Genomic DNA, 25,104 nt, shown 5'->3' on the forward strand with positions numbered 1-25,104 from the left:
ACAGTGAGTGTGTGAGAGACTTCTGGTGGGTTGAATCCATTCCCATACTGAACCGGGCCAGGAGGGTTCGCTTTATTTATTTCTATTCCTTTTTTTTCTTTTCCTTTCTTTCCTTCTTTCACGCTTTCTTTCTTTCCTTCCTTCCACTCATCCATCCATCCATCCATCATTATTCTTTCCATTGTTCTATCCATCACGCTCTAGTCGTTTTCCTCCCACCACTCTCACTCGAGGTAGTTGTCGTCGTCCACTTTGAACATTCCCAGTGGCAGTTACTACTACCGCTATTACAATTACCACTACTACTTTACCACCTACCACAGCAGCGAGGACAGATCATTATTGCGTACAACTTATACTTAGCTAGCTAGAGTAGTTCACACGCCATTTAAACATATTACAATTCTCGATCGTCCCATCTTTGCTGTAACCTGACCTTTTCCCTTCTTGCTGTTCTTGTTGTTCCTCTTCTTTGCCCTATTCCCACATATTATTCTTCCTCGAGCTTCTTCACTCATCAGTAAATACATTGATCGTTTACCCTCTCTTCCTCTCAATCATTATTTCCTCTCCAAGCACCCTCCTGCATAACTGTCGTCGCCACAACCACAATAATAGCCATTACCACCTTTTCTCCCCCCCTCCCCGCTTGTCCACAGAGCCACCCACCCCCACTATCGTCTCATACCTCCTTCTGACTTTTTTTCTTTCTTTCCTTTCTCTCTTTACGCTTGCATGACCATTAGCACTCCACCGCAACGATCTTCTCTCCCTCCACCCTCCTCCCCCTCACGCTCCAAATCCCTTTACACAGAAATGCCAGACTCGGAGAGCCAGTGGATATTCACTGAGGAGGAATTACTCCGTACTCCTTCGGTTCTCGACGGACTCTCGCCTGAAGCAGAGCGCGAACAACGTAGCAAGGGCTGTAATTTCATCGTGCAATTGGGAATTCAGCTCAGGTTACCACAAGTTACCCTCGCAACAGCCTCCATGTTCTTACACCGTTTCTACATGCAAAACTCGCTGAAGAAACACCACTATTATGTTGGTCCCTCTTTTTCTCATGCTCTGGGACAGGAAATGAGATTCGTAGGAAGACGGTTCTAACACTGCGACTTCAGGAAACTGCCGCAACTGCTCTTTTTGTCGCAACCAAGGTTGAAGAGAATATGCGCAAATTCGGCGAGCTTGTCGCAGCCTGTGTTCGCGCGGCACAGAAAAATCACACTATGCCGGTGCATCGCGATGACAAGGAGTTTTGGAAATGGAAAGATTGCATTCTCACAAAGGAGGATTACCTACTTGAATCAATTTGTTTTGATTTAGAGACTGAACCCCCGTACAGTATGCTTCTGCTGATCACCAAACGTCTGGGTGTGCGAGACCGCGAGCTTATTCGCATCGCATGGACCTTCATAAACGATTCAACTCTCACCATGCTATGTGTGTTATATCCAAGCAAAACCATCGCCGCTGCTGCCCTCTACTGCGCGGCTAAGCATTGCGAAAGAGAATTCCCCGATCACGGTGGGAGGCCATGGTGGGATGTGATTGGAGTTAAGATTAGGGATATCAAGAAAGCCTGCAATTACATGGCTATGATCTATGAGTACGCAGTACCTAAAACTGGCTGGTACAATCACGTTTATTTTGAAACGGACTTTGAATTACTCATGAAGACCTTTTTTATTAGGAACAATCCGCTCCGAACTGAAGTCAAATACGTTGCAACCCCCGAAAACGGCGATGACAATAACAGAACCCGGGCAAGAGCCGTAAGCGATGCCAGTCCCGAGAGTGGGTCTAGAAGTAGCAGGACTGAAAGTCGATCGGGCAGTGAAGGGGGGAAGAGGCCTAGGGACGACAGCAGCAGGACCGAAGAGGGTGAGGTTCCCGATGAGGCTGTTAGAAAGAAGCTCCGACTCAATGAAGACCTATCCGTGATGAACGGAACAGACAGCGGAGACGAGTCGAGGCGAAAAGTTAACGATGAAAAATCCGTACCCGCCCTTCCGAGAAACGAGTCCGGTGAACTAGAGGAGGGTGAACTTGATGATTAGCGATTGTTTGCATCTTGAGGTTGGTACTTTTTCTTATAGCGCGAGGATACGAATGCCTGAAAGGGGTGATTTGATGTGAAAGGGAAAAGCCATGTATTATTATGCTTTGTTTGGGCTCCCTGTTCTTTTGTCGATACCCTATGTCTCATTCGCCCTTATCTTCTGTCCTGCACTTGGCGAATTGGAGTTTTGACTTTCTTTTTCTGTCCCCCCGAAATAAGACTTTACCCAGAAACGTACTTATATTTATTTCAACCTTCTTGTAACTTACCTATCTTACGTTTGTGGTTCCTTCTGACCGCATCGATGTGGAGACCTGGCTAAAAAAAGTTTTCATGATTGAAAAAACTCATGTCATAGGATTGAGTGGGTTTAGATTGCGGTATCCACTTTTCTCTTTTACTTTTTTTTTACTTATTTTTTTCTTGTCGCGGGTAGAGTCCAGAGACAGATTTGCTGGAGGCTTTTAAAGTTTTAGGAAACTCGATTTTCTTCTTTACGAGATTGCCTGTGGGTGCGGGGTACGATAAGTTCCAAGCAGACAGAGTCTATAGTCTAGTGATATATATACGATAAACGAACCGAAGAACCTCTACATACATAAGATATACAATTCCCATCAACAGGCATCCAGTGAAACCATCATCCCGTTATGTATTGGCGCGGATTTCGCTCAGGGAAATTTAAGAAAATATTCAGATCACTTGGACATGTACTTGAATAATATCCCCATAAGGTTTACCTTAGCTGGTTCAGATACATTCGCCACATCTGGATATATGATACAATGCTCCTTACATATATATAATCATGAGTACATATATATTTTACCATTGTGATACAATTAATGAAGTAATCAATCAATCAAATATTTCACTATTGTGACACTTGAAAAAGATAATGAATTAAACAAAAAAAAGCGAAAAAGATAGTTAATCACTTCGAGTGAGAGTGGGTGAATATGCGCCAAGTTTTTATATGACTAAGTAACGTCCCAACAACACCCGAATCCCGATCAAACAGCGATCTTGTATCGAAACACCATTTCTCACCACCAAAATCTCTCCCCCGCCTTCAATTGAGACCCCACCTGCTCTCTGCCGTCATGTTGGTTCAGTCTATCAGAGCTTCGGTAAAGTTCTTCATACCCTCGGATACCCAGTTCAATGCCATATAAAAATCTAACAGCCACTCCAGCGCTCCTCACTCACCCGCTGTCTGGTCCGCCAGCCTACATTCACCCGTGCATTCATCGCGCCAACAGCTGTCCGCCAGGGTTAGTCATCCCCTGTGATTCACTATCTCAACTTATCAGAACTGACTGTGTCCTTCAGCCGATATTGTCCAAGAAATATATCTCCGTGAATTGAAAGCCTACAAGCCCCCCACTGCCAAGGCCTCAGACAGCGAAGGCCAGGTTAAGAAATGGGCTCTTCCCGCCGCCCCAAAAAGCCCCGAGGAGGCTGAGGCCTCTCTGGCGGAGCAGTTGAAGGCTTACGAGACCCAGGAAGTTGAGGTTGAGGGGCAGGCTGCCACCGGCGAGCCGGCCGAGGCTGCCGTTGAGGGTGACTGGTTTGAGGAGGAATTGACCTTTGCTGAACCTGAAGCCCACGGTCATTAGAGCTTGTGGCTTTTGATGGATGAAGCATAGAATTTTCAGAATGTACAGAGCCTAGTTCAAAATAATCTCACTCATTGGGAAAGATAAATGGAGTATCAAGAATATCGACTATTCCCGAATCTACTCGTAATTTTTCAATTAAACCCTTTACAATATTATCTTTTTATTATTCAGATTAATTACAGTTGATCATCTAACACGGTAGTTATGGATTCCCCGCTGATACTTGAATTAGCCAGTTAATCATCCTTCAATCTTTCTCCCCGAGGATTGATTTGATTTGTTTGGCCATGCCCAATTCCATATATGTTTTTCATGCGATGCTTCATCAAACCATTCTTTGTCAAAGTAAATTCCACGACATGACGTACCCAGATCTATTTCCTGAAGCACCCATCAACCTTAGGAGCTAATACAGGATACTAATACCAATAGCCGCCATCAGCTCATTAACGTTGAAGTATGCTCAGTTACCGAACCAGGTACCCAGGGTTATGAACATGGCTACCTGGTTTTTTCGGAACTCCCCCTTGGTGTAGAAAATTCCGGGCGTGGAGGTGGAGTGGCTATGGACCAGAATGAGCTCTTCAAGTCCGAGGCCCACTCGCGTAGCTAGGTGAAAACATTACCATGAGCAAAACAGGGTGCAAAATAAACTGGGTAGATAATGGATAGAAAAGGACATACTGGACCAAACGGATGGGTATTTCCCCAGTCAGCCCAGAATACGGCATACCATATAACCACTATTGCAACCATTATCGTTAGCGATTAGAATTCGGGATCACCAGCAAAAGGAGAGGCAAGGTCGAGGAAAAACAAAATATATAACATATGAATGGGGGAACTAACAGACGCTACTACCCAGTTGCATTGACTTCACAAACTTTTGCAGCTTTGGCCTTGCCCACTTCAGCTTCGCACGACGTCTATACCGTCGCTCCAGACTGAACTGGTGTTTAGGTGTCAGCAATGAGAAGTCTGGCGGCCATGGACGCTTCGGTTTATAGAGCTGTAACAGGATGCGCGAAGGAAGCATTATGCGTTCTATCACTCGTTCGTCGTCTAGGATTTGCTAGACAAATACAGATCATGAGTTTTGTTTTAGACGTGCGGTGTGGCACAATCGCTTTGTTGTCGCCTTCACGCCACATCGAAATCTAATCTTGTCCATCTTATCAAACACCGTACATACACAACTGAACGCGAATTCCAGTGACCTCAATCATACAGCAAACACTCACAAGCCCGCCTGTTTCCCGCCATCAGGAACTTCAGAGATCTCTTCAGCTGGGCTTCACTCTTGGGTGGCTACGATATACATAAAGCATGTCAAATTTACAGGCTGTTCCACAGCCGAGACGTGCTTCCGGGGGGGAGCTTGTCAGGCCAAGTACAGCAGCAGTAGACTCTACCGCAGATATACAAACATCTTCACTAATCCAACTTACCCCGCGAGTATCTGAATCTTCCGTACTACCACAGAAAGAGAAGGAAAAAGAAACGATAGACGAGGAGGAGAAGCGGTGCTGGATATGCTATACAAGCGACGCTGAGGAGGAAGCACCAAAAAGCGACTGGAAGTCCCCATGCAGGTGTACCCTCATAGCTCATGAGTCCTGCCTACTTGAGTGGATTGCAGACCTCCAGAGGTCAGAGAATAATAACTCTGGGGGGAAGATTGCTTGTCCGCAGTGTAAGACACAGATCCGACTGAAGCAGAAGAGGAGCATGGTATTGGAGGTTGTTGAGGGGGCGGGTAGGGCAGTAGGCAAAGCTGTACCGGTCTTGATACTTGCGGGTTTGCTTCTCCTGTCTGTAGACACACCGAAGTTTTTAGGGCACTTGTGCTGACTCCTACTTGCGGTTCTATTCAGGTGTGGGTTCGGTAGTATTTGTAGCTTGCACGGTCTATGGTACTTCCTTCCGGTTTGTCTTCGGAAGTCCAAGTGACTAATCCTTCTTCATAGGAGTCAACACAATATATGCTGTATGTGGACCTGAATACGCAAATCGTGTTCTGTTAGGGCCAGATTCGGAATTCTCTTGGACCTGGAGTATGTTGAATGTTCACTGTGGTGCAGATAAGTAGCTAATAGATATAGGGCTTGGCATTGGTCTTCCCCTCATTCCTTTCGTACTCGTGGCCTCACGGACACGAACATTTGAGTCCGCACTTCCGGTTCTTCCATTGATCTTCTTCTGCCACTCGGATCCACTCTATATCTCATTTCCACCATCACCCGCCATCACGCTAGCATTACTACCATATTTAAGGGTATCGTACAACAGCCTGTGGAATCGGTTCATAGGACCTTATGAGGATCGGTGGATTAAAGATGTAACGCCGGCGTACGCTCTGGAAAACTCGGAGCAAGAAAACAACCAAAGGCGAGCGGAGAACAATAACAATGCAAATGCGCAACGGGAGAGACGCCCCGAGAATGCTCCGAGGGAAGAGGCTGTAAACGGATGGGACGGTGAGGTACGCCTCGAGAACCACAACATAATTGTACAAGGAAGCAACATCACAAACATGATTCTGGGAGCTCTACTATGGCCCAGTGTGGCCAGGATGGTCGGAGAGAACATTCTGGGGAAATGGCCCAAGGCTTGGGGTGGAGATGTTGTAAGGAAATGCTTACCAGAAGGAGTCGTAAGAAACGTTGTTGGAGGCTTGATAGCGGTTGTTTTGAAGGTATGTTGCTTTTAGAGATTCTTTATACTTGGTTCTGCGAAATCTCCGCTTTGTTGTACGTGCTTCTTGAGAATGTATTGGGAATTATCAGCTATCGGGCCAGATTGATCAAATTGGTTAAATTGGCCAATCTAGCCAGTGCGGCAAGAGCCGAGACGGATGTTGGTTGTTATACTGCTTTTCTCACCTTCTTTACGTTATCTTATGTTTCTTCTTTGATGTTTGCTGCACCTCACACATGATGAAGTCCTGTTTTCTGACGTATTTGTTGATCCACCAATAGGACTTCATTTCTCTGTATTGCAAGTACAAGCGAGCCCAACAATTCCGCACCCGAAAAGTCATGAACTACAACGAGGTAAAGAAAGAGAAAGCTAAAGCGGCTGCCGCTGGACGGAGGTAGCTGTAATTATATCATTTTATTTTATCCTACTTTATTCATTGCTTTTATTCTTTTGTTTGATTAGATTCTCTCCTTCCCATTTTATCGACATTTGTTGTTGGCAAAACTTTCATTAATGGCTTTGGTTGGATTTTTATATTCCCATGATATACTGGCTGTATTGCCACAAATATCACCCGCATTCTTGGCAGAATGTTTTTGGTTGGTTAGGTTGCTTAGCTATTCCTTCATTCGCGGCGTTTGTCTTTCTTTTTCCTTCCCTCTCTATTGTCGGCTGTGGTTCATCGCTCCAAATCCAACTGGAACTGAAAATCATACTTCCGGGTCGAACTCCTTCTAAGCGCATGTACAAGGTTGTTCCTATAACTAGCACTAGAACGTGCGCCTATCGCCGCATGTTCCCTGGGCAGACCCGGAAAAAACTCTGTGGAAGGGTTCACTGGGCATGTTTCAAGGGGACCTCAATCCGGAAGCAGCCCATGAATCAATCATCCGCCTAGGCAAATCATCTCCCTGGTGGCAGGTAGGGCCCGTGTTTCTAGACTCTACTGCTAGGATCCCGTTTATTCCGAGATTGGTCGGGTTTGAGTCTCATGTGAAATATCTCGCTATCACACAAAAGTTTATTTCAACACCTCGGGAAAAGACAGATGGGCAGTGCCTCTCACGCTCCACATGTGTCGTTTCGCTGCCATTGCTACATAAAAACACATGTGGGAGGAATATATGGTCGAGTGATGGATTATGATTGTAAGACTCACGTATCCCAGGTACTAGTTACCTGTCCAATACAGTAAATAATACAAACGAAGTGTCCCATAACTTATCTAAGGTTTGTAACGTGCTGAACAGCGGTTGGATGAAACCGTTTGGTCCCAGTTTTCTTGTCTGCGCCTTGTCTAGCACTATCCAGAATCACATGTCCGAAACAACGCCACAATCTCATCATTCTAGTGGCAAAGAAAAATCCTCAGGGCTTAGGAAATCTATTCGTCTTGATCCCCTCCCCAATGTTAGTTCAGACCGATCCCAGCCTCTCAGTTGCCTCTCTGCTATTACCCTTTGTGTATATTCTTGTCTCAGCTTATGCTATCTCCTATAGCGATAGGTATACTAATGTAGGTATCTAGTACTGTGATCTACCGCACTTCCTTTCGTAGCAGGATACATGTAGCTAGACTCCCAGTGACCCAGGTACCTATCGCAATCAAGTGCTTCCCTTATCTTCCGAATCTGATGCATGTGGCTATAGAAGTGCGCATCCTGTACGTTCCTAAATTACCCAGCCATCTTCCAAACAAGTTTCGTGAGACATACACAGCTACTTGGCGGTAATGATAATTGATACAAATTTCTTCTGCATGCACATGTTAGAGAAAAAAAGGCATGTGTGTATGTGCGTAGATCGTCTATTGGGATGCATTCCTTCCGAAGCAGGCTAGGCCGTATCGGTTATTAGATATTATCCTCTGCCTATTATTCGCGACAGATAATCAGTTCCAGTGAGCGATTCCCATCACTACCAATCAATGGTGATCCCGCCGCTCCAGAACCAAGTGTTAAGTAGCTGCACTTACGCGTGATGGGCACTATCGATTTGCATGTCTGGTAGGAGGTATGCGGTTCCAGCCAATTCGATGATCTCCAAGATGACACCAAACGTGTAGATGGCTCGAAATAACCATAGTTCATCTAATTCCTCGGCCATGCTGAACTAATCTGACAGCGCACGGGCACGCTGCGGTAGCTTCCCTGAATTAGGGTATTGTATCTCATTTCCTGTAGGATTGGCTCGGTTCAGTTATATATGTATCTCCAAAGTACCTACTCTTCATTCTAAACCGATAGATCGACAATGAAGTAGAGGATACCACAGCTTATCTTTTGCTTTAGGTGACATGAGCTTAATGCCTAAACGAAGCCCAGACTTATCATACCCGACCTCGTACAGATATGGAGTGCTGTCCAAACTTCAAAGCTTAGCTAGCTGGTCAAACACGAGATTTTTTCACCCGAATCATTATGGTTCAAAACGGTTGACCTTAGATGTTCTAGAATCTCCTATAACCCTGTAAGGTACTCGAACCCCCTCTGATCATCTACGCCATTGACGGGTCGTCATGGCTGCGCAATCTGTTAGACAGTTACGGTTACGCATATAAATAGGGCTCTGCAAGGAGCCCCTGCAAAAACGTTTTCTCTTTCAGCCGATCACACACAAACACAAACGCCGCACACAACACCTTCAAGGGTGTCATTTCAGTTTGTCTCCCGGAATCTCCGTTAGGAAAAAAAGATCTGAATTCGAAATTTATCTTCACAAAGCGCGGCTGAAGAAAACATATTTGATGGTTCAAGCATTTAATTACTAGAAACAGATCCTTGAGCGGCTTTTAAACGTGCGTCAGTGTGAGCGCATACGGAGCATAATTGGTCCGCTCAAACTTCAAGTCGCACCGGCCATGCCCATCGAAAATCTCGAAAAAGGAAACTTGGCGAAACCAACTTTCAAAATTTGAGGCAGCGAGAGAAATGATTTCCGGTCATTGGCCCTTTAACCTTGGATGTTTACTGTTTCAACTAAACTCATGTAGATAACTAATATCGATCCAAAAAGGAAACCACACTACCGCGATTACAAAACGATCGCGATTTAAGTGTCCCATTACTATGTTGTTCGTTTCCTAGTACGTATGTCAAAAAGAAGATGGTACGATGAAAATAGGATTGCCCGGCGAACACCACACTCAATGTCAAGGTTGTTTTTTTCCGCCTCTTGTCTTTATGGGGAGGGGGTAGACATGTCGTTAGGCGCTTCATGTCCGGGACTTGTGGACATACCAAGATCCGGCCAGTGCACGTTGTTTTGAATCTACCTTAGCTACCCCTCATGTTGGGAACTTCCAATCCATAATTGGATCCATCAGTGAATAAATTGACAGTTTCTCGTGCCTGCGATCTGCAACGCCGTTCACGATCCTCGGGACCGATGGAGACATGTAGTGACCGAAAACCTCTTTCAACGTTCTTTTGAACGTAGCTGTGGGGTAAATACCATGAATATGTGTCTAGTTCGACCTATGTCTGCAGCTTTGATTGACGGCTTCCTCGCCTACACTCGGGTTTGCGTGGGATTGGATGCAGCCAAAGCATGGGTCAAGACAAAGCCAGGTCTGACGTCTTTTCTCCGACACGCGAACACGAGACAGACTGAAGAACCCTTACACTGGGTGCTTAAAGCCTATCATAGCAGATTTTTCTTCTGTTTAATTGAATACAAAGTCTTGATTTGTCGGTTTACCATAATGCTTCAAAAACGCACCCCACTCTACAACTGTGCATGGATCTCAATATGGCATACCAGAATCGAAATCGGGAAGTGTCTGTCAATGGTTGACTCACTAAGTAGGAACAATGAAAAGCTGGTGGAGAGGATATCAGTCGAGCCACGTAGGTATTTTTTTTTTCTCAATAGAAGGAGCTTTGTTGCTTGGGGGCATCTCGCTATGTTCAAAATAATTGTTGACAAGAGCAAATCAATGGGCCGCCAACCAAAAAGCATGCATCATTAGGGTGAAAGAAAGAGTTGAGCCGTTCCAGGCGGCATACGCTCCTTCGCAAGAACTGACCTAAAAGGGCATCCAACATCTCCATCTGGATGGCAGAAGGGGACGCCGAAGACAAGTAGAGCACTCGAAGTAGGTAGGTACATGGATAGAGAAGAGCACCTAGAGTAGCCACCTCACCCAGAAAAGAGGCAGCCCAGGCTTTGGGAGAGTCCCGGAGAGTTCGAACGAGGATCGTGAGATTTATTAGAAAAGGTTTTAAGGGATGGCGGGACATAGCAAAACATGTTTTGCTTCTTTTTGGTCTTGCTGTCCCACACACTCCCGACCAACTGGCTCACTAGCACCCATCACGGTATTTTTCTCGGGAGTGTAGCGGCTTCGGCTTATTTAGTGTCAACACAAGAGTCAGGCACAGCACTTCTAGTCTAACTGCTTATGTCTTTGACTTTGAAAGGGAACAGATGTTTAGTTAGAGTCCCTAACTACATGTATACGCTGCTTTATCATAGGTAACGGTATAAAATACATGTACAGCGACACCTCGATATAAGAAACGCCAAGGTGGCGACGGATTTTGTTTCTTATAGAAAAATTTCCGCCAATATTTCTTATAGCAATAGCAAGTAAGATTTTGGTGTAGAACTGTTAGCGTGTACCCTATGCGCTGTTTCTTACAAGGTTTTCTTATAGCGAGGTTTCTTATAGCGAGGTGTAGCTGTATGCAGATGTTGTCGCGGTCAAGTTATCAAGATATGTGTAGTTTAAATTGTGAGAGACCACATAATATACTTGTAACTTTGTGAGTAGAGTACATAAGTTTTGTTCCGATCTGAGCACTCTCCAGGCCCATTTCTTTTCTTTTCTTTCTTTCTTTTTTGTAGATACTGTACAGATACGGTATATGTGGAGAAGTACTCTACCTACATAGAGTAATGTACGGGGGTTCACCTTAAATACCGAGACGCCTTGGATTTTGTATGGGAACCGCCCATGGCAACCAAAAAGCAGCCAATGAATTTTGGTCTTGGCCCTGAAATTTGTATGGGGGAAAAAAGTATGAAGACACTTCATATATACTCACTCAAAAATCTAAATATTTTCCTAAAAATACAAACAAAATAACCAAATGATAGCCCTTGCTCTGGCCATCACCTTAATAGCAATCCTAAACTTTCAAACATGTTTTTCGTGGAGTTCGGAAAGAGCATCAGTGGAAAAGAGGGATGGAGGTTGCATTGCAAAAGCTGTAACACACAATTCAAATAACCTCTTGGCCGCCAAGTGTCCTTTTTTTTTGAATCGACCAATAGCAGACGCCCACTGGCCCTTACAGCCCAAAATGGGTTCTCAATACTTACCCTTAACCCCGGTACTATACTCTCTGGAGTAGAGTACCTATAATGTTCTTTCGCTTGCAGAATTTGTTAAAAGATTATATTTGGAATTCTAATTCGCTGTCAATTTCTGGGACACTGTCTATGGGTGAAGGGGATAGTCCGTGCCCGCTCAGACCCAGAACCAAAAATCTCTTAGGGAAAACGGAGCAGCCATCATAAGTGTTGGTGTGATGATTATTACCGGTTGTCAAGTTCACCATGCAACTGGCAACTGCAGTGCCAGAGTTTGCTGCGGGTGCCCGTAATATGCGTACATACTTGCTCAACTTCCACTAGTAAATAGTAGATACTTGTGTCTCTACCTAGAGATGTACTTTCGAAGTTCTTTTACACGGCTGCTTTCTTAATCTGATTTCTAATCTTCCAATTCTTCCATTTTTCTGCCTTTTTAGAAGCATTGCATCGGGAGCGGTTTTCTATTCATGGCCTATTGCTGTATGTCAGGTGAGTGTATGCGAAGCTACCCTACCTTGCCAGCCAGAAAGGGACTGTTTTGGGCAACCAAAATATAGAACCCTCATTATTACTTTCTCTTGATGCTGGTTCGTATGTACCTAGCGCCTCAAGCTGTTCATACACACAAACTGCGGCCGCTCACTCATTCATTCATAATCCTAGTCGTCATTGTTCGCTGGCAGGCTTGTCTGCGCCCTCTTCTGGTTTGCGCCCCCGCCTCAAAGACGACCTGGTGTTGGCCCCTTGATCACTTCTCATGTTTGTCATCTGGCTCAGGGCTAACAAGATTGTGTGCTAGTTAGAGACCCTCTTTATGTGTTGTCTGGTACAGTGGTGGTACATGGTACCCACCACACAACTATCCACACTTATCTCTATCGACTCGAGTTACATGGGCTTCTCATCCATGCGCGGCTGGAACCAATGCCCGTTAGTTATACCCCAAAAATATCTGGCCAAATCGCTCCGCCGATGCTACTGCAGCCGCGTCCTCCTCCCTTGTAGCCACTAGGAAAAGTACCTAGACTCATACTGTACCTACTCTTGAATACCTCAATAGTCCTTGTCCTCACATATGCACATAGCCAGCCAGACACATCCAGACCTTCAGTTATTCCGTCACCTACACTTTCCTCTTGGCTGGCTTGAGTAACCTGCCCTTACAAACATGCTCCCACGTACGATAGGTACACCTGCATTTGCACCTATCCACTATAGTACCCCCCTCACTGCTCACCCCCACCTCACCATACCTTACACGCCATGCAGGCGAGTGTGTGTGGGTGTGTGTGTGTGTAGAGAGAGTACTGGGAGCAGAAGGCTCAGCTTTGAGTTAGCCCCTCGTCATCAGAACGCCCTTGTTGTTGGCTCCTATAAACATTCACCCTAACCCCCCCGTCCCCGTCACCCGGCGAAGCCATCGTGATCGACCTGGGCAACATCATTTCGACATCACTCGTATTTTATATACTCCCTTGGTTCCTCGATTTCCATCAGGATTTCTCCAGGCTCAAAGGCTCAAACCTCGACCCAACCCTCCCTCCTTGTGGCATACAATAATAATTCCTGCACTTTACTCAATCGGCTTCGGCTTCAACATCTTCGACCGTATTAATAGTATATACCAGGCCAGTTTTGTCTTATCAGGGATTCGAGCCAAAAACTTTAACTCGACTTCTTTTTTTTTCGTTTTTCTATTTATTTTGGCATTCATTTAATTACCTTCAATTATCCAAAAGTTTAAATACTCTTGCCCATCTTTCAACATGAGCAATACATCGTCAAACTCGAGTTCGTCTTCTACCACCCGCCCGGAGGACCGAATAGGATCATTATTGGCCGGGCGCCTAGAACTCACTGGAATACTTGGACTCGGTGCCTATGGAGTGGTCTATACTGCCGTGGATATCTTTACCTGTACCCCGTTCGCTGTCAAGGCCTTGTCGAAAACTGGATTGGATGCACGACAAAAGCGATTTCAGCAACGCGAAATTGCGCTTCACCATAAAGCCAGTGCTCATCCCAACGTTGTCTCCTTGGTCAAGGTCCTAGACACTGTCGACTGCACCTATGTAATTATTGAGTATTGCCCTGAGGGTGATCTATTTACCAACATAACGGAACGCGGCCATTACGTCGGGAATGATGTTCTTGCCAGGCGTGTTTTCCTTCAACTTTTGGACGCCGTTGAGCATTGTCATTCCATGGGAATTTACCACCGGGATCTAAAGCCAGAAAATGTTCTTGTTACAAACGGTGGTCTTACCGTGAAACTTGCCGATTTTGGCCTTGCAACTACTGAAGCTGTCACCTCCGACTTTGGATGTGGCTCAACATTTTATATGTCTCCTGGTACGATTGATAGGGTACAATTCTCCGATTTCTTCGAGGTACTAACTTTGTGTGATAGAGTGTCAACAATCTTCTCCCCGGAGTTCTAGTTGTTATGAATCCGCCCCCAACGATATCTGGTCTCTCGGAGTTATTCTGGTAAACCTTACATGTGGCCGGAACCCTTGGAAACGTGCTTCCCCATCCGACAGTACATTCCGTGCATACTTGAAAGATCCCCGCATGCTTAGGACCATCCTACCGTTGTCTTCGGAGCTCGATAGCATTCTACGCCTCATTTTTGAGATCAACCCCCAGAAAAGGATTTCCATTCAAGATCTGAGATACCGGATTATGTCTTGTCGCAGATTTACCACTGGACCTGGACCATTGGATAGCCCACCTCTTTCAGAGGTTTCTAACAGCTCAGATCTTGTGGAGCCAGAGCTTTTCCAGCTCCCTGCCACACCTTATCAATCAAAAGCTGCCGGTCTCTTTACCCCAGATTCTACCCCCTCCACTACACCTCAAACCACACAAACCTCAAGGCCCACCCCCTTCATATTCTCTAAGCCCCTTGCAACACCACCCCCATCCGAATCTTCTTCGGTCAATTCTCAATTTTACAACGAGACTAACTCTCCATCCGGAGATGTTAGTCCCATTATCGTTCCCGTGTCCCCCACAGATTTCACTTCGCCTTCAAGTCAGAACAACTGGCACTCACATTTTCTCCATGCCTTGGACGATGTTGAGAAAGTACAGCAATCGATTATCCGGGCTCCACAGAGCGTTCCTGTCTTTTAGGCGATTCCTCGCTAGCCATTGGATGGGGGGTTTTGAACACGGAGTGGATACTCGTGAGTGAAGGGCGGGACCAGGGCTTCGATGCACCGCGATGGCGGGTAATGATAATACTACACGGACGCGATACGGTTTCATTGAAAATTTTGCCATCTTTATTTCATTTTTATTTTTTCATCTGCGGAGCGATATTGTTTCTATTGGCTTGTTCTGCTTCATGGATAGCGTTGGCTTCAGCAAGGAGTTTACTGGTCTTTTTATTTTATATATATTTCTCTGTTCTTATTTTACCTATACTGCTCTTCTAAGGCAAGTGGGAGATTTGATAAATCTTTCACGTGCGATAAAAGAGCTCTAGAGGCTTGTCTATTTTTTGGTATGATTGGTGTGGTCGCTCTCGCAGTGTTTACTTTTTTTGGGAGGGAAGGGTCGGTTCATGGCGTCTTGCATATAAAGCATGTACTTTCGATTGGTTTTTTGTTTTTGTTTTACAACCCCATACATTTTGTTTGTTGGAGCTTGGGGGACAGCGGTGACGGAGATTACATACGGAAGTGTTCCTTTTCTTCTCCGCACAATAGCGCAGGAATTATGATGAAGATTTGGTTACTTGGAGCAACAAATTTTCTTTTGTCATAACCAAAAAAGTATGCTCAGCATATTCATGTACGTATTTGGGGCTTGAGCTGAAAAGGCAGGGCAAGCAATTAGGAGAGGGTCAGCTCTCATCAGAAACACCTAAAAAATATAGAGGGGTGTTTGAACGAACGAACCAAAGTAATGTTATATTACACGAACATCATCGTAATCATCATTCATCTTTGGCGACCTGCACTGTGTTACTAGGCAGCTACGTGGCAGCAATCCATCACTGTCAGTCATTCACGAGGGAAGAGGAAGGGGTTTGCTGGGCTGCTTGCTTCTGCTGCTGGGGGTTTGCTGGTGGCAACCTTGTCTCGCTCCAGGAGTGGGATGTTTTCTTATTCGCCTTCCAACCGATCCAGGTGATTTGTAGAAGATGCCTACTCCTCTAACTACAGTACCTACTTAACCCTCCCTACTTACACTCCATGCATGCCCATATACATACGCATACGCATAAACATACATGAGATGGGCTATTTCGTGCTACGATAAACATTCCCGGAGTAGAGTAACTAACTGGAGAAAGGGGGTTATCATATCTATCAGCTTTCCAACTACCTATCCGGTTGTTTAATTCATTCGCCTCGTATATTGAGAATACAAAAAGGGACATGGTTAGCCTCGCAACCACAGGGCAGGGTACGATATGTATTTTGTGGAATCACGGTTAGGACATGCATATGCTTGTCGTGAGGCAGGCAGCGCGGTTACTTGGTAGAATAAGTGAAGGAGCGAGGGAAAGATGGAACATGGAAAGGAAGGCTGCTCATGCTGCTGCAATCACCTCTCTATTTGCCCCGGTATTTGTTGGACACCTATTAAACCTCCATTCTTTTAATGTCTTGTTTCCGGCAGTAGTAGGTAATGTTCAATTGTTTTGTTTTTTTCACCTTAGATTTGTTTATGACCAAACTATCCAGACCAACATAAACTACATATAATTAGATATAAACGAGTTACAACAATAAGTATGAGTGTTAATTATTACCCTAAACTCCCTGGCTTGTGAAGAAAGAAGCCCACACTCAGAATCGTTGCGCCGCCTGCTCCCCAAAGCACAATGACGAAGAGAGGAGAAGGCTAGATGATTTGCAGGTCCCGGACCTTGTGATTCTGGATAAATCCGAAAACATGTTCATGGAACAGCTCGGCGGGTTTTATTTAAACGACAATCGGGTGTGTCGTCAGCAGTGGAGTCGAGTTGCGACATATTGGCAAGGCGACCAATGAAGGTTTACATATTGCAGGCACCACGGTCTTTTTGCCGGTGGAACCTTGGATCCATGTACCGTGTGGTGTATCAAGACAAGACACCAGTAGGCCGGTGGTGGAGATGGAGATGGAGGAGGTGTGTGTCTGGAGAGCTTATGGTGGCTGGATTAGAGATATATTTGACCTTGAAACAACCACCGTACGAATAGTACCATACTGTCCTTGCCATAAAAGTATTTATATTATAGAGCCCAATCGATCAATACCATAGGCAGGACAGAGGCATTTGATCTTCAATTCAGGACTATCTAAAACTGGTCTGTTGTAGATGCAATCAGACCTCATGCCCTCGTGAGGCTTTGGCTTTACACGTCCGCCCATACTCTTGGTTGCAATCGTGATCATTACTGAACTGACTGCTGTGATAGTAAACCAGTTGAGTCATCATTACTCGTTTCCGGGAGTCATCATGACCATTACAGCTTAGAGTCGGACTGTGTGATTTGTTTACCATATGTACAGCCTCCATCTCTTTGAAGAGGGTGTAAATTACATAAATTACATGTGTATGAGTGTGTGTATCTTACACCTGCCTATAAAGTACCTGCAGTTAAAGGGAGACGGAGCTGTGGTCCATATGGAAGAAACTCAAGAAAAGAAAGCATGTATATACATGTATTGTAGTATGTATGCGGTAAACATCGTTTCGCGAATATCTTGGGAAGGCCGATCGAATCTAGGCGTGGCAGTTTATGCATGTGTGTAAAGCGTTCAGATACTCGAGCCTCAGGCAGAGTAGACAGATGAACAAGAGTATGAATCCAGCCCGACAAGTACTGGGTAGTGGCCTGCAGGAGGAAACCGGGGTAAGGGTTGATAGAATATCACCGCTGACAACCCCTTTTTCTGTCACTTTATTATACCAAAATAGGTGTTTATTTGCGATTTAAACGGCTTATGTACCTTGTCTCAAGTAAGGCACCAGAAATTTTGATGCATGCAAGATGTCCGCCCCTCAGTCCAAATGGAACATTCTGTTAAACATATATATATGTCGATGATTTATACGCTGGATGTGTGTACTCGCGGTAGCCAAAAAGTACCGGGCAATGCAGGTTTTTGGTTCACCAATAGGTACGCGTACTAGGCGTGAACTACTGCAAAAAAAGCCCAGAGACAAAACTTGCATTGTCCGGTACCTTTTGCCTGCCGCGAGTATATAGTGGAATTCCTATGTTGCTCAGAGCAGACTTCATGTGCATCTCCGGGTAAAACGGGTTCCAAACCCTCTAACCACATAGTATCTTCTAGAGTATGATGGTGAAGCATGTAGGTACAAGTACCTACCTACATATCTAATTTCAGAGAAACTTGTTGGCCAAGGAACTCGAGTTCAAAAACCAACCGCGCGATGTAGTGTCGGGCTCGCACTGTAATGCCGGCGACGGGGCATCTAAGGAAATTATGCTTGTGGCTTGTACAAAGTACTAGCATGTAATATACGTATGATAATGAAATATGCCGACTATTATCCATCATGTATCCGCATCCCGAACCGGGTTTCTGTGCGGGCCGACTAACAGCAAATTGCAGATCAAAAGAAAATCAACCGGGAAGGTGGTTAGAGGACATAACCACGGGTCCAGATACCCACCTTCTTCATGCGCAGAGCAGATAGATCTCGAACTGGGCTACTCAAGCCTCGTTGAACCGTATATGTAGTAAACACATTCGTCCGCAATTCCAATTTTGGACAGATGTACATTACATATGTATAGTACTTTACTCTAAGTATATGCGTATATGTATGTTTCCAAGAGATTTTGACAGCAACTACATGTGCCTCAGCACGCGAAGTGTTCCTGTTCTCCAATTAAACCCGCCCATGGGCCCACCATAACCACGAGAACAGCATGTCGACGAGAGCCGCAATTGCATCGGACTCCTGAAACCTCATCCTTCATCCAACTATGTTTTGAGGTGTTATCCTAGAGTAGATAGAGTAAGTGCAGCGCTGCCAGTGGCCCGGCATCCCCATTGCACAGCTGGTCCAGGACGTTATCTGGACAGTGCGTTGCGTCTATTGATGGCCCTCAATGCAACCCCAAATGGCCAACGTGGACAGCTACCTAATTAGCTCTAAAAGGCCATCATTTCAACTGCACAGCACAGATGCTGCACAGTGGCCGCGGTCAACACACGCAAGGACTTTCCCTAGAATCCCATAGAGTATGTCCGCTACTGCGGAGTGCACAAAATTTTTCTCACTGGCTCCTTGAGCCATGTTTTTCAGATGATAAAAAATGCACTGACTACCTACCCCGCCTAGCTTGCGCCTCAAGACAATCTGAAACAATGATTTGTGTTTAGAGCGAAAATTGCCTCCCGCGTCACGTGACTCTTATAGATCAATGCGTCTCCTCTTGTCCGGAGTCATGGAGTCTCACTCGGGCTGGTTGATGACTGAACCAAGCTCAATACTACATTACTACTCGTAGGTTTTTGGACTGAACTGGGTCTGCATACCACCAAAATATGGTTGTCAAGCACGATTTACACCCCAGTCCAGTCCGGAAACGCTAAAAAACTACGAGTATGTAGTGTAGGTGCTACATGGAGATCCGTCGGGTCGCACAGTCGAAAATCGCAGGAAATAAGCATACTCGAAAGACGGCTGGCGATCTCTGAATCCTCGATTTTCACTACACTTCACGATCGGTTTACAAGGCGTTGAGTAGCGGGGTACAGAAAAAGATCTTAACCCGCTTGTAAAAAGGAACGTTCGAAACGCAAAATGCTAGGTTAAAGAAAAAAAAACTGGAGAAAGCTCGATCCCCCCACGAAAAAGTAAGGGGAAATCGAGAAGAGATGAACAGAAGGTCTTTTTTCTTGTCGGATGCAGCCGGTAGGGCATACCGACGTTCCAGGAACGGGAACTCAGGTCCCCAGGACACATGAGAATCTTTCCAGACCTGGTTTACGAAACCGTAAATGTCGTATGTTGGCCGAGGCTTTTATTAAATAACAAAGCATAGTCGGTTTTTGAAGGCCGCGGGCAATGGCATATTTTTTTTCTGAGTTTGGCAATCTCTAGCCATTTTTGTAATCTAGCAACTGCCTTTTATTTCTGGCCGAGTGAAGAGTATTATTGCCAGAAACGTGCCTCGTACTGATCATCGGTCACCTAGTCTAGAGTAGAGAGTACCTAGCTAGTAGGCTCGAGTACCCACAAGGCCTTCTCAGCTTACAAGGAATCTCCTGCAGAAACTAAGTTACTCTGCTTTACAATTATCTGATACAACATACCTTAGCTCTGCAAGCAATACTTGAATGATTGCCACAGTGCAGTTCCTCCGCATCTCGAGTACTGCTAGTACTCTATGCCCTTCCTTCCTCCTGCCATATTTGTCCGTACATAAACAGGTCATAAACCATACTACACTAGAGTATTTAGGGAGCCTCAGGGGATCCAAAAAGATGGGCGGTCCACCAATATATGCATGTCAGACGTAAAACAGATCTGGTTCGTCCTGGCCACGGCCTGCGCTGTGCGGAACATTAACCAAGGTCCGAGGATTGGATTAGCGGCCGGTTATCGAGGGAAAGACGCGTCTGACCCTGGGTTAACAAACTTGCCGGCGCCTGCAGCTCATCCGATGAGTTAGTTGGACCCCAGCTCAGATCATTGGACTGGGGCTAATGGGGGTCGAGTGCCAGCACAGCAAGGCAGGGAGTTCGGTCAGACGAGAGTTGGGGGATCCATGATTTAGACGAATCGCGAATTGAACGAGATGGGGTATGGGGAGGGGAAAGCGGAGAAGTATCCAGGGGGGGTCTCAGCGATGGATCACCATAATACAAGAAATAAAGAAATAAAAGACGCACTACACCCATATGTTGTTGATCGAGGTGATCGAAGTTTTACAAAGATTAGAAATTGTATGTTCTTGTATGTACCCCCGATTCTGAATCCCATCCACTGCATGTAGTTTTCCGACGTTCGCCTTGCTTTTTGAATTCTTCGAACAATAGCATCGTCTGATTTTAATCCTCAGAATTCTAGAAGGATGCTGTCATAGCTATGTGCGAATGGATTATGGAAATAACCAGGAAATGGGATTCGGGCCCAATGCATGTAGGTACAGCAAAGAGGCCATGAAGCACCATCCATACGGACGAAATGCCGAAAAGAATTTCCCCAAGTGAAAAACTGATGAATGTTTCGCCTTAAGCAAACGACAGCCTTGGCATGTGGTATTAGTCCATTTTTTCAGTTCTTGGGAGGGTGTTTTGTCGTTTTCCGCCTTCTTCGGAGTTTTTTCGGGTCAAAAAAATCGGACTGCATGTGGAAGACTACCTCTAAATCTCGAGTTATTCGGGGGGTTGCCAAGGCAAAAAGCTGAGGATCTTCACCTTTAGAGGCAGAGATCTTCAATAAAACAGCCCTCTTCTGCAGGATCTAAACTAAATGTAGTTTAGCAGCTGAGCTTGGCAACCCCCCGAATAACTCGAGATTTAGCGGTATGTATGCAGGCTGTCTTCATCTGTAACAAGTGTCCATATTTCAACTAGAGTAGAGAGTCCTCAGACAACGACTTTTGCTTTCTTTTTCTTGTGCAAGTGGCATAACCTATCGCCACTGTCTGGGATGCGCATGCGTTTTAAGTTACACTCCTGTTAGTTACAGCTCATTTTCCCCCATGCCGCCTACTCTGGAGCAAAAGAAAAAAAAAATAGAGGTATGTAGGAAGCTTGAGGAGAAGCTTTGAGGAGGAGTAGAGAAGCGACAACCATCGTGAGAGTAGGTTAGGTTAGCTCACTGCCATCATATGATACCCTGTGATGGAATACATGTCGGCATAGCCGTACGTACATACAGTCACATAGAACGGCAGTAAGATATTGGCTCACGATCGGAGCATCTAGTCGTATGTAGATACTGGGGAACGTCTCATAGGTGTAGGTACATGTAGACGGGAAAAAAGCGGGGGAAACATTGAGTTAAACGATGTGTTTGCGGCGCCTGTCACTTTCTGTCTCGTCGTCATCATGCCTCCAGGAATCATATTCACGATCTCTTGAGGATATCTATGAGCTGTAAAGATATGATACCGCAAATGTGGAGTAGCGAAATGTCAGGGTCAATCCACAGGCATGCTAAAATCAACTGGGCTAGGGTTTAGTTTAGATCAGTCCCAGATGCACTCCCTGCCTGAGGGCTGCGGTACCGGCTTACGCCGCTTTTGAGAGGGGATGGCTCGGTCGACTTCACGTCAGCCCCACTACCGCAGTAGACTACTTCTCGAATTTCGTGAAGGAAACGAAAAACCCCCCATCACAACTCCCTACGTTATCGCAAAATGTCTGGTCGTCAAGGTTTGTTGTTCCCGTACCCGATTTGAGGAGAGATTACACATGCTAAAAACATATGGACAAATCTAGGAGGTAAAGCGAAGCCTTTGAAGGCCCCCAAGAAGGAAAAAAAGGAGGATGACGAGGAAGATAAGGTACACACTTGCCTACCACTTATCCCACGTGCGGAAATCAGGCACGGGAGCTAACGATGAACATCAACAGGCCTTCAAGGAAAGACAGAGGCAAGGTACGGTTTTGTAGGCCCGAACATTTCCCGGTACTACAGGGCGCATGGAAAAACCATGATGCGGATCCGCGTGCGTGTAGGATAGGTATTCTTTTACGCAAGATTCTAACCTCCATTCTAGAAGCTGCCGAGCGCAAAGCTATGGCCGAGAAAGCAAAGCAGAAGGGTCCTTTGGTTTGTGCACCCCCTCGTGCCTCCTCGTGCTCGATCACAGATCTCTCTCTCTCATGCACGACATACTGACGGAATATAGGGCTCCGGTGGTGGGATCAAAAAGTCTGGGAAGAAATGATCAATCATAGAGGTGGTTTATTACACCATACATCGACGAAATGAAAATATGATTTCCCTTTTCAGTTTTTCTCCCTTCTATTAACTCTTTCTTGCACTGGAGGTTCCTCATCTGCCTTTTCTTATGCGTGAAGTGTATGCATAATTGAACATATACATTCCTGGTTTCGATCTCTCCCGTGCTGGCATATGTGTATGAATTCGTGATCTTAGTATTTCATTATACATCATGCATCGCCGGAGAGTCATATATATCCTGGAGATGTGTCAAATGAGTTGTCAGTAATGATCGAGTGCAAAAACTCGTAGAATTTTAAGTGCGTGTCCTCTTCTTTTTCTTCTATTAGGTTTTCTTTTACAATAGAGGCCCTTCATGTCATCATATCCTTTTTTAGCACGCATAATTGACTGCATGAACTCTTGGTCTTGATATATAGCTACATCTGTAAATCCGCGATGAGCTTTAGACTATATATATCAGCATTATGCATATATGCCCGATCTGTCGCAGGAATGATAGCTATTCGTGCGCGGAATAAAAAAAGGAGTTTCGCCCCAGATCGAATTTACCCTCCGTGCTGTGTAAACCCACGGTGATCATAAGCTCCATGATCTCCCTAACTAATATTCCATTCTGCCCAATGCGCCGATCGAATCTGATATCGACGTTCGATCCGTAAACGCCCCCCAAAACAAAAACGGGACTTTTTATTCCAGATTGGTTATTGCATGGCCCCCAATATATAAATATCTGCTACCGGGGTTATAATGACCGCCGTTGCCGGCATTCGAGGTCGTCTGATATCTAGATATTGATACATAGCTCCACATGGTTACCCTAAGCTCCAGCCAGACCGGGCCCGTGCACTGCGGCTCAACCTCCATTGAACAAGGGTTCCCCACCGCACCCACCGCTACTAGTACTCTCTACCTATACCTTGTTGGCTAGATCCTCAACATCAGCACAATGTCAACCTCCGATAAGAGAGACCGCGGCGACCGGACGCCTACACGCGGCGGAATGGGCATGCGCACAGCGTCATGGCGATCCAGTAGGTTGAAGCCGGCGGTGGATGATTATGGCTTTGTGAGTAAAGGTCAGTAGTAGCTTTAGTTGTATACGGTACTGCCCATGGTACATACCTATGGATAGTGCTGGCGGCCGGTATGGCTAACGCTGGAGGTCGTTATTAGGGGATAGTAGGTTCGTTTGCCTCTTTTTAACAGTATCTGCAACTGTATCTAATCTAGGAACCGGAAACACAGACTCCTAGACCACAAGAACCAAGAGAAGTCTGTCCCCCCCCCCCCGTCCGCAACACCAACCATAGAAGAGATTCCCCTACTCACCTCTCTAGATACTACACCACCATCGTCGAAAAATACCTAAAGTTCTGCGGCTCCGCCGACAGCCCCAAAACGCTCGACCACGCCCTCTCCACAGCCCTCACCCTCCCAACCCTCCCCAACGCCGACCCATCCGCCTCCACATCCAAAAACATCCGCTACGCCGACCCCTCCAACAGCGCGCTCGCCGGGCTCCTCCTCTCCATGCGCAAGCTGCGCGAGGGCCTTGTGGCCTCCTCCCGCCTCGACGCATTCACGGTCCAGGCGTACACGTTCATCATCCGCGCCAGCATCCTCATGGCGCACGCCGAGTCGTACCACCCGGCGCTGCTGCACCTGCTGTACACGCTGCACCCGCTGCACCCGCTGCCGCCCACGGAGCTGCAGGAGTTTGCCGGATATCATATGCTGCACCTTGCGTGCGGGCTCGAGGACTACGCGGGCGCGTATGAGGCGGGGGTGCGCTTTGGCGTGACGGACTACCGGGTGAGGCAGGCGGTGGATGCGCTGGTGCATGGTGATTATTGGGGGTGGAGGGTGATTAAGGGGAAGGTGGACCTGTATAAGGGGAGGCTGCTGGAGGGTGCGGAGAAGAGGGTGAGACTGCTGGCGCTGAAGTGTGTGGGGAAGGCGTATTTTACGGTCGAGGTGGGGTATGTGGAGGCGGTGATGGGGATGGAGTGGGAGGATGCAAAGAGGGAGTTTGCGGTGGGGTGGGAGATGGGGGAGGGGGACGTGCTGACAGTGAGGAGGCAGAAAGGAAAGGCAAAGCCGGCGGTACAGGAGCCCGTCGTGCAGGCGCCGGTTGTGCAGGCACCAGTTGCGCAGAGGCCGGTAGTAGAGCCGTTGGCGGTGGAGCCGTCGGTAGACGTGGGGAAGAGGTGGAGTGCCTGGGATGACGATTGAAGGACCTTGTAGAGGGGGCTCTCAGGTTGGGGCCCAACAAAAGTTACCCTTCTACTATTGTTAGGTAGAAACCAGGGTAATAACGCATTTACGAGAAATGAACAATCTTTTAGCTGTAGATTCCTTTACCGGACCTCAGGCCTTTAGTTTAACTGGCACCAGACTCCTAATTATTACAATAGTAGCAGCCATCCGTTTCTGGACTAACATACTATTATTGTCTCGAACTAGTCGATTCGCTACTGGTTGTGTTTCTGGTT

The 25,104-nt window shown here is 46.2% G+C and overlaps 6 protein-coding genes across 6 annotated transcripts; 5 read left to right on the forward strand and 1 right to left on the reverse strand.

Moving 5' to 3' along the window:
• Positions 1–816: 816 nt before the first annotated feature.
• Positions 817–2,429, forward strand: LAJ45_09391 (uncharacterized protein; the record flags this gene model as incomplete). Its single annotated transcript, XM_046118934.1, has 8 exons — positions 817–1,047; positions 1,125–1,612; positions 1,697–1,718; positions 1,775–1,778; positions 1,841–1,887; positions 1,960–2,003; positions 2,064–2,082; positions 2,424–2,429. 8 exons carry the CDS (start codon positions 817–819, stop codon positions 2,427–2,429), a joined length of 861 nt encoding a protein of 286 aa, XP_045967749.1.
• A 739-nt stretch (positions 2,430–3,168) lies between these two features.
• On the forward strand, positions 3,169–3,684 carry LAJ45_09392 (uncharacterized protein; the record flags this gene model as incomplete). Its single annotated transcript, XM_046118935.1, has 3 exons — positions 3,169–3,195; positions 3,261–3,339; positions 3,398–3,684. The coding sequence occupies 3 exons, from the start codon at positions 3,169–3,171 to the stop codon at positions 3,682–3,684; spliced, it is 393 nt and encodes a 130-aa protein (XP_045967750.1).
• Positions 3,685–4,188: 504 nt separating this feature from the next.
• Positions 4,189–4,723, reverse strand: LAJ45_09393 (uncharacterized protein; the record flags this gene model as incomplete). The annotated part of the gene is made up of 3 exons (XM_046118936.1): positions 4,189–4,296; positions 4,372–4,430; positions 4,537–4,723. 3 exons carry the CDS (start codon positions 4,721–4,723, stop codon positions 4,189–4,191), a joined length of 354 nt encoding a protein of 117 aa, XP_045967751.1.
• A 290-nt stretch (positions 4,724–5,013) lies between these two features.
• On the forward strand, positions 5,014–6,785 carry LAJ45_09394 (uncharacterized protein; the record flags this gene model as incomplete). Its single annotated transcript, XM_046118937.1, has 5 exons — positions 5,014–5,485; positions 5,562–5,600; positions 5,655–5,741; positions 5,790–6,382; positions 6,666–6,785. 5 exons carry the CDS (start codon positions 5,014–5,016, stop codon positions 6,783–6,785), a joined length of 1,311 nt encoding a protein of 436 aa, XP_045967752.1.
• Positions 6,786–13,472: 6,687 nt separating this feature from the next.
• Positions 13,473–14,844, forward strand: LAJ45_09395 (uncharacterized protein; the record flags this gene model as incomplete). The annotated part of the gene is made up of 2 exons (XM_046118938.1): positions 13,473–14,058; positions 14,117–14,844. The coding sequence occupies 2 exons, from the start codon at positions 13,473–13,475 to the stop codon at positions 14,842–14,844; spliced, it is 1,314 nt and encodes a 437-aa protein (XP_045967753.1).
• Positions 14,845–23,558: 8,714 nt separating this feature from the next.
• On the forward strand, positions 23,559–24,844 carry LAJ45_09396 (uncharacterized protein; the record flags this gene model as incomplete). The annotated part of the gene is made up of 4 exons (XM_046118939.1): positions 23,559–23,688; positions 23,786–23,795; positions 23,858–23,884; positions 23,950–24,844. 4 exons carry the CDS (start codon positions 23,559–23,561, stop codon positions 24,842–24,844), a joined length of 1,062 nt encoding a protein of 353 aa, XP_045967754.1.
• Positions 24,845–25,104: the final 260 nt, after the last annotated feature.

Source organism: Morchella importuna, assembly GCF_003444635.1.
Source record: "Morchella importuna strain M04M26 chromosome Unknown Morimp01GS036, whole genome shotgun sequence".
Lineage (NCBI taxonomy): Eukaryota > Fungi > Ascomycota > Pezizomycetes > Pezizales > Morchellaceae > Morchella > Morchella importuna.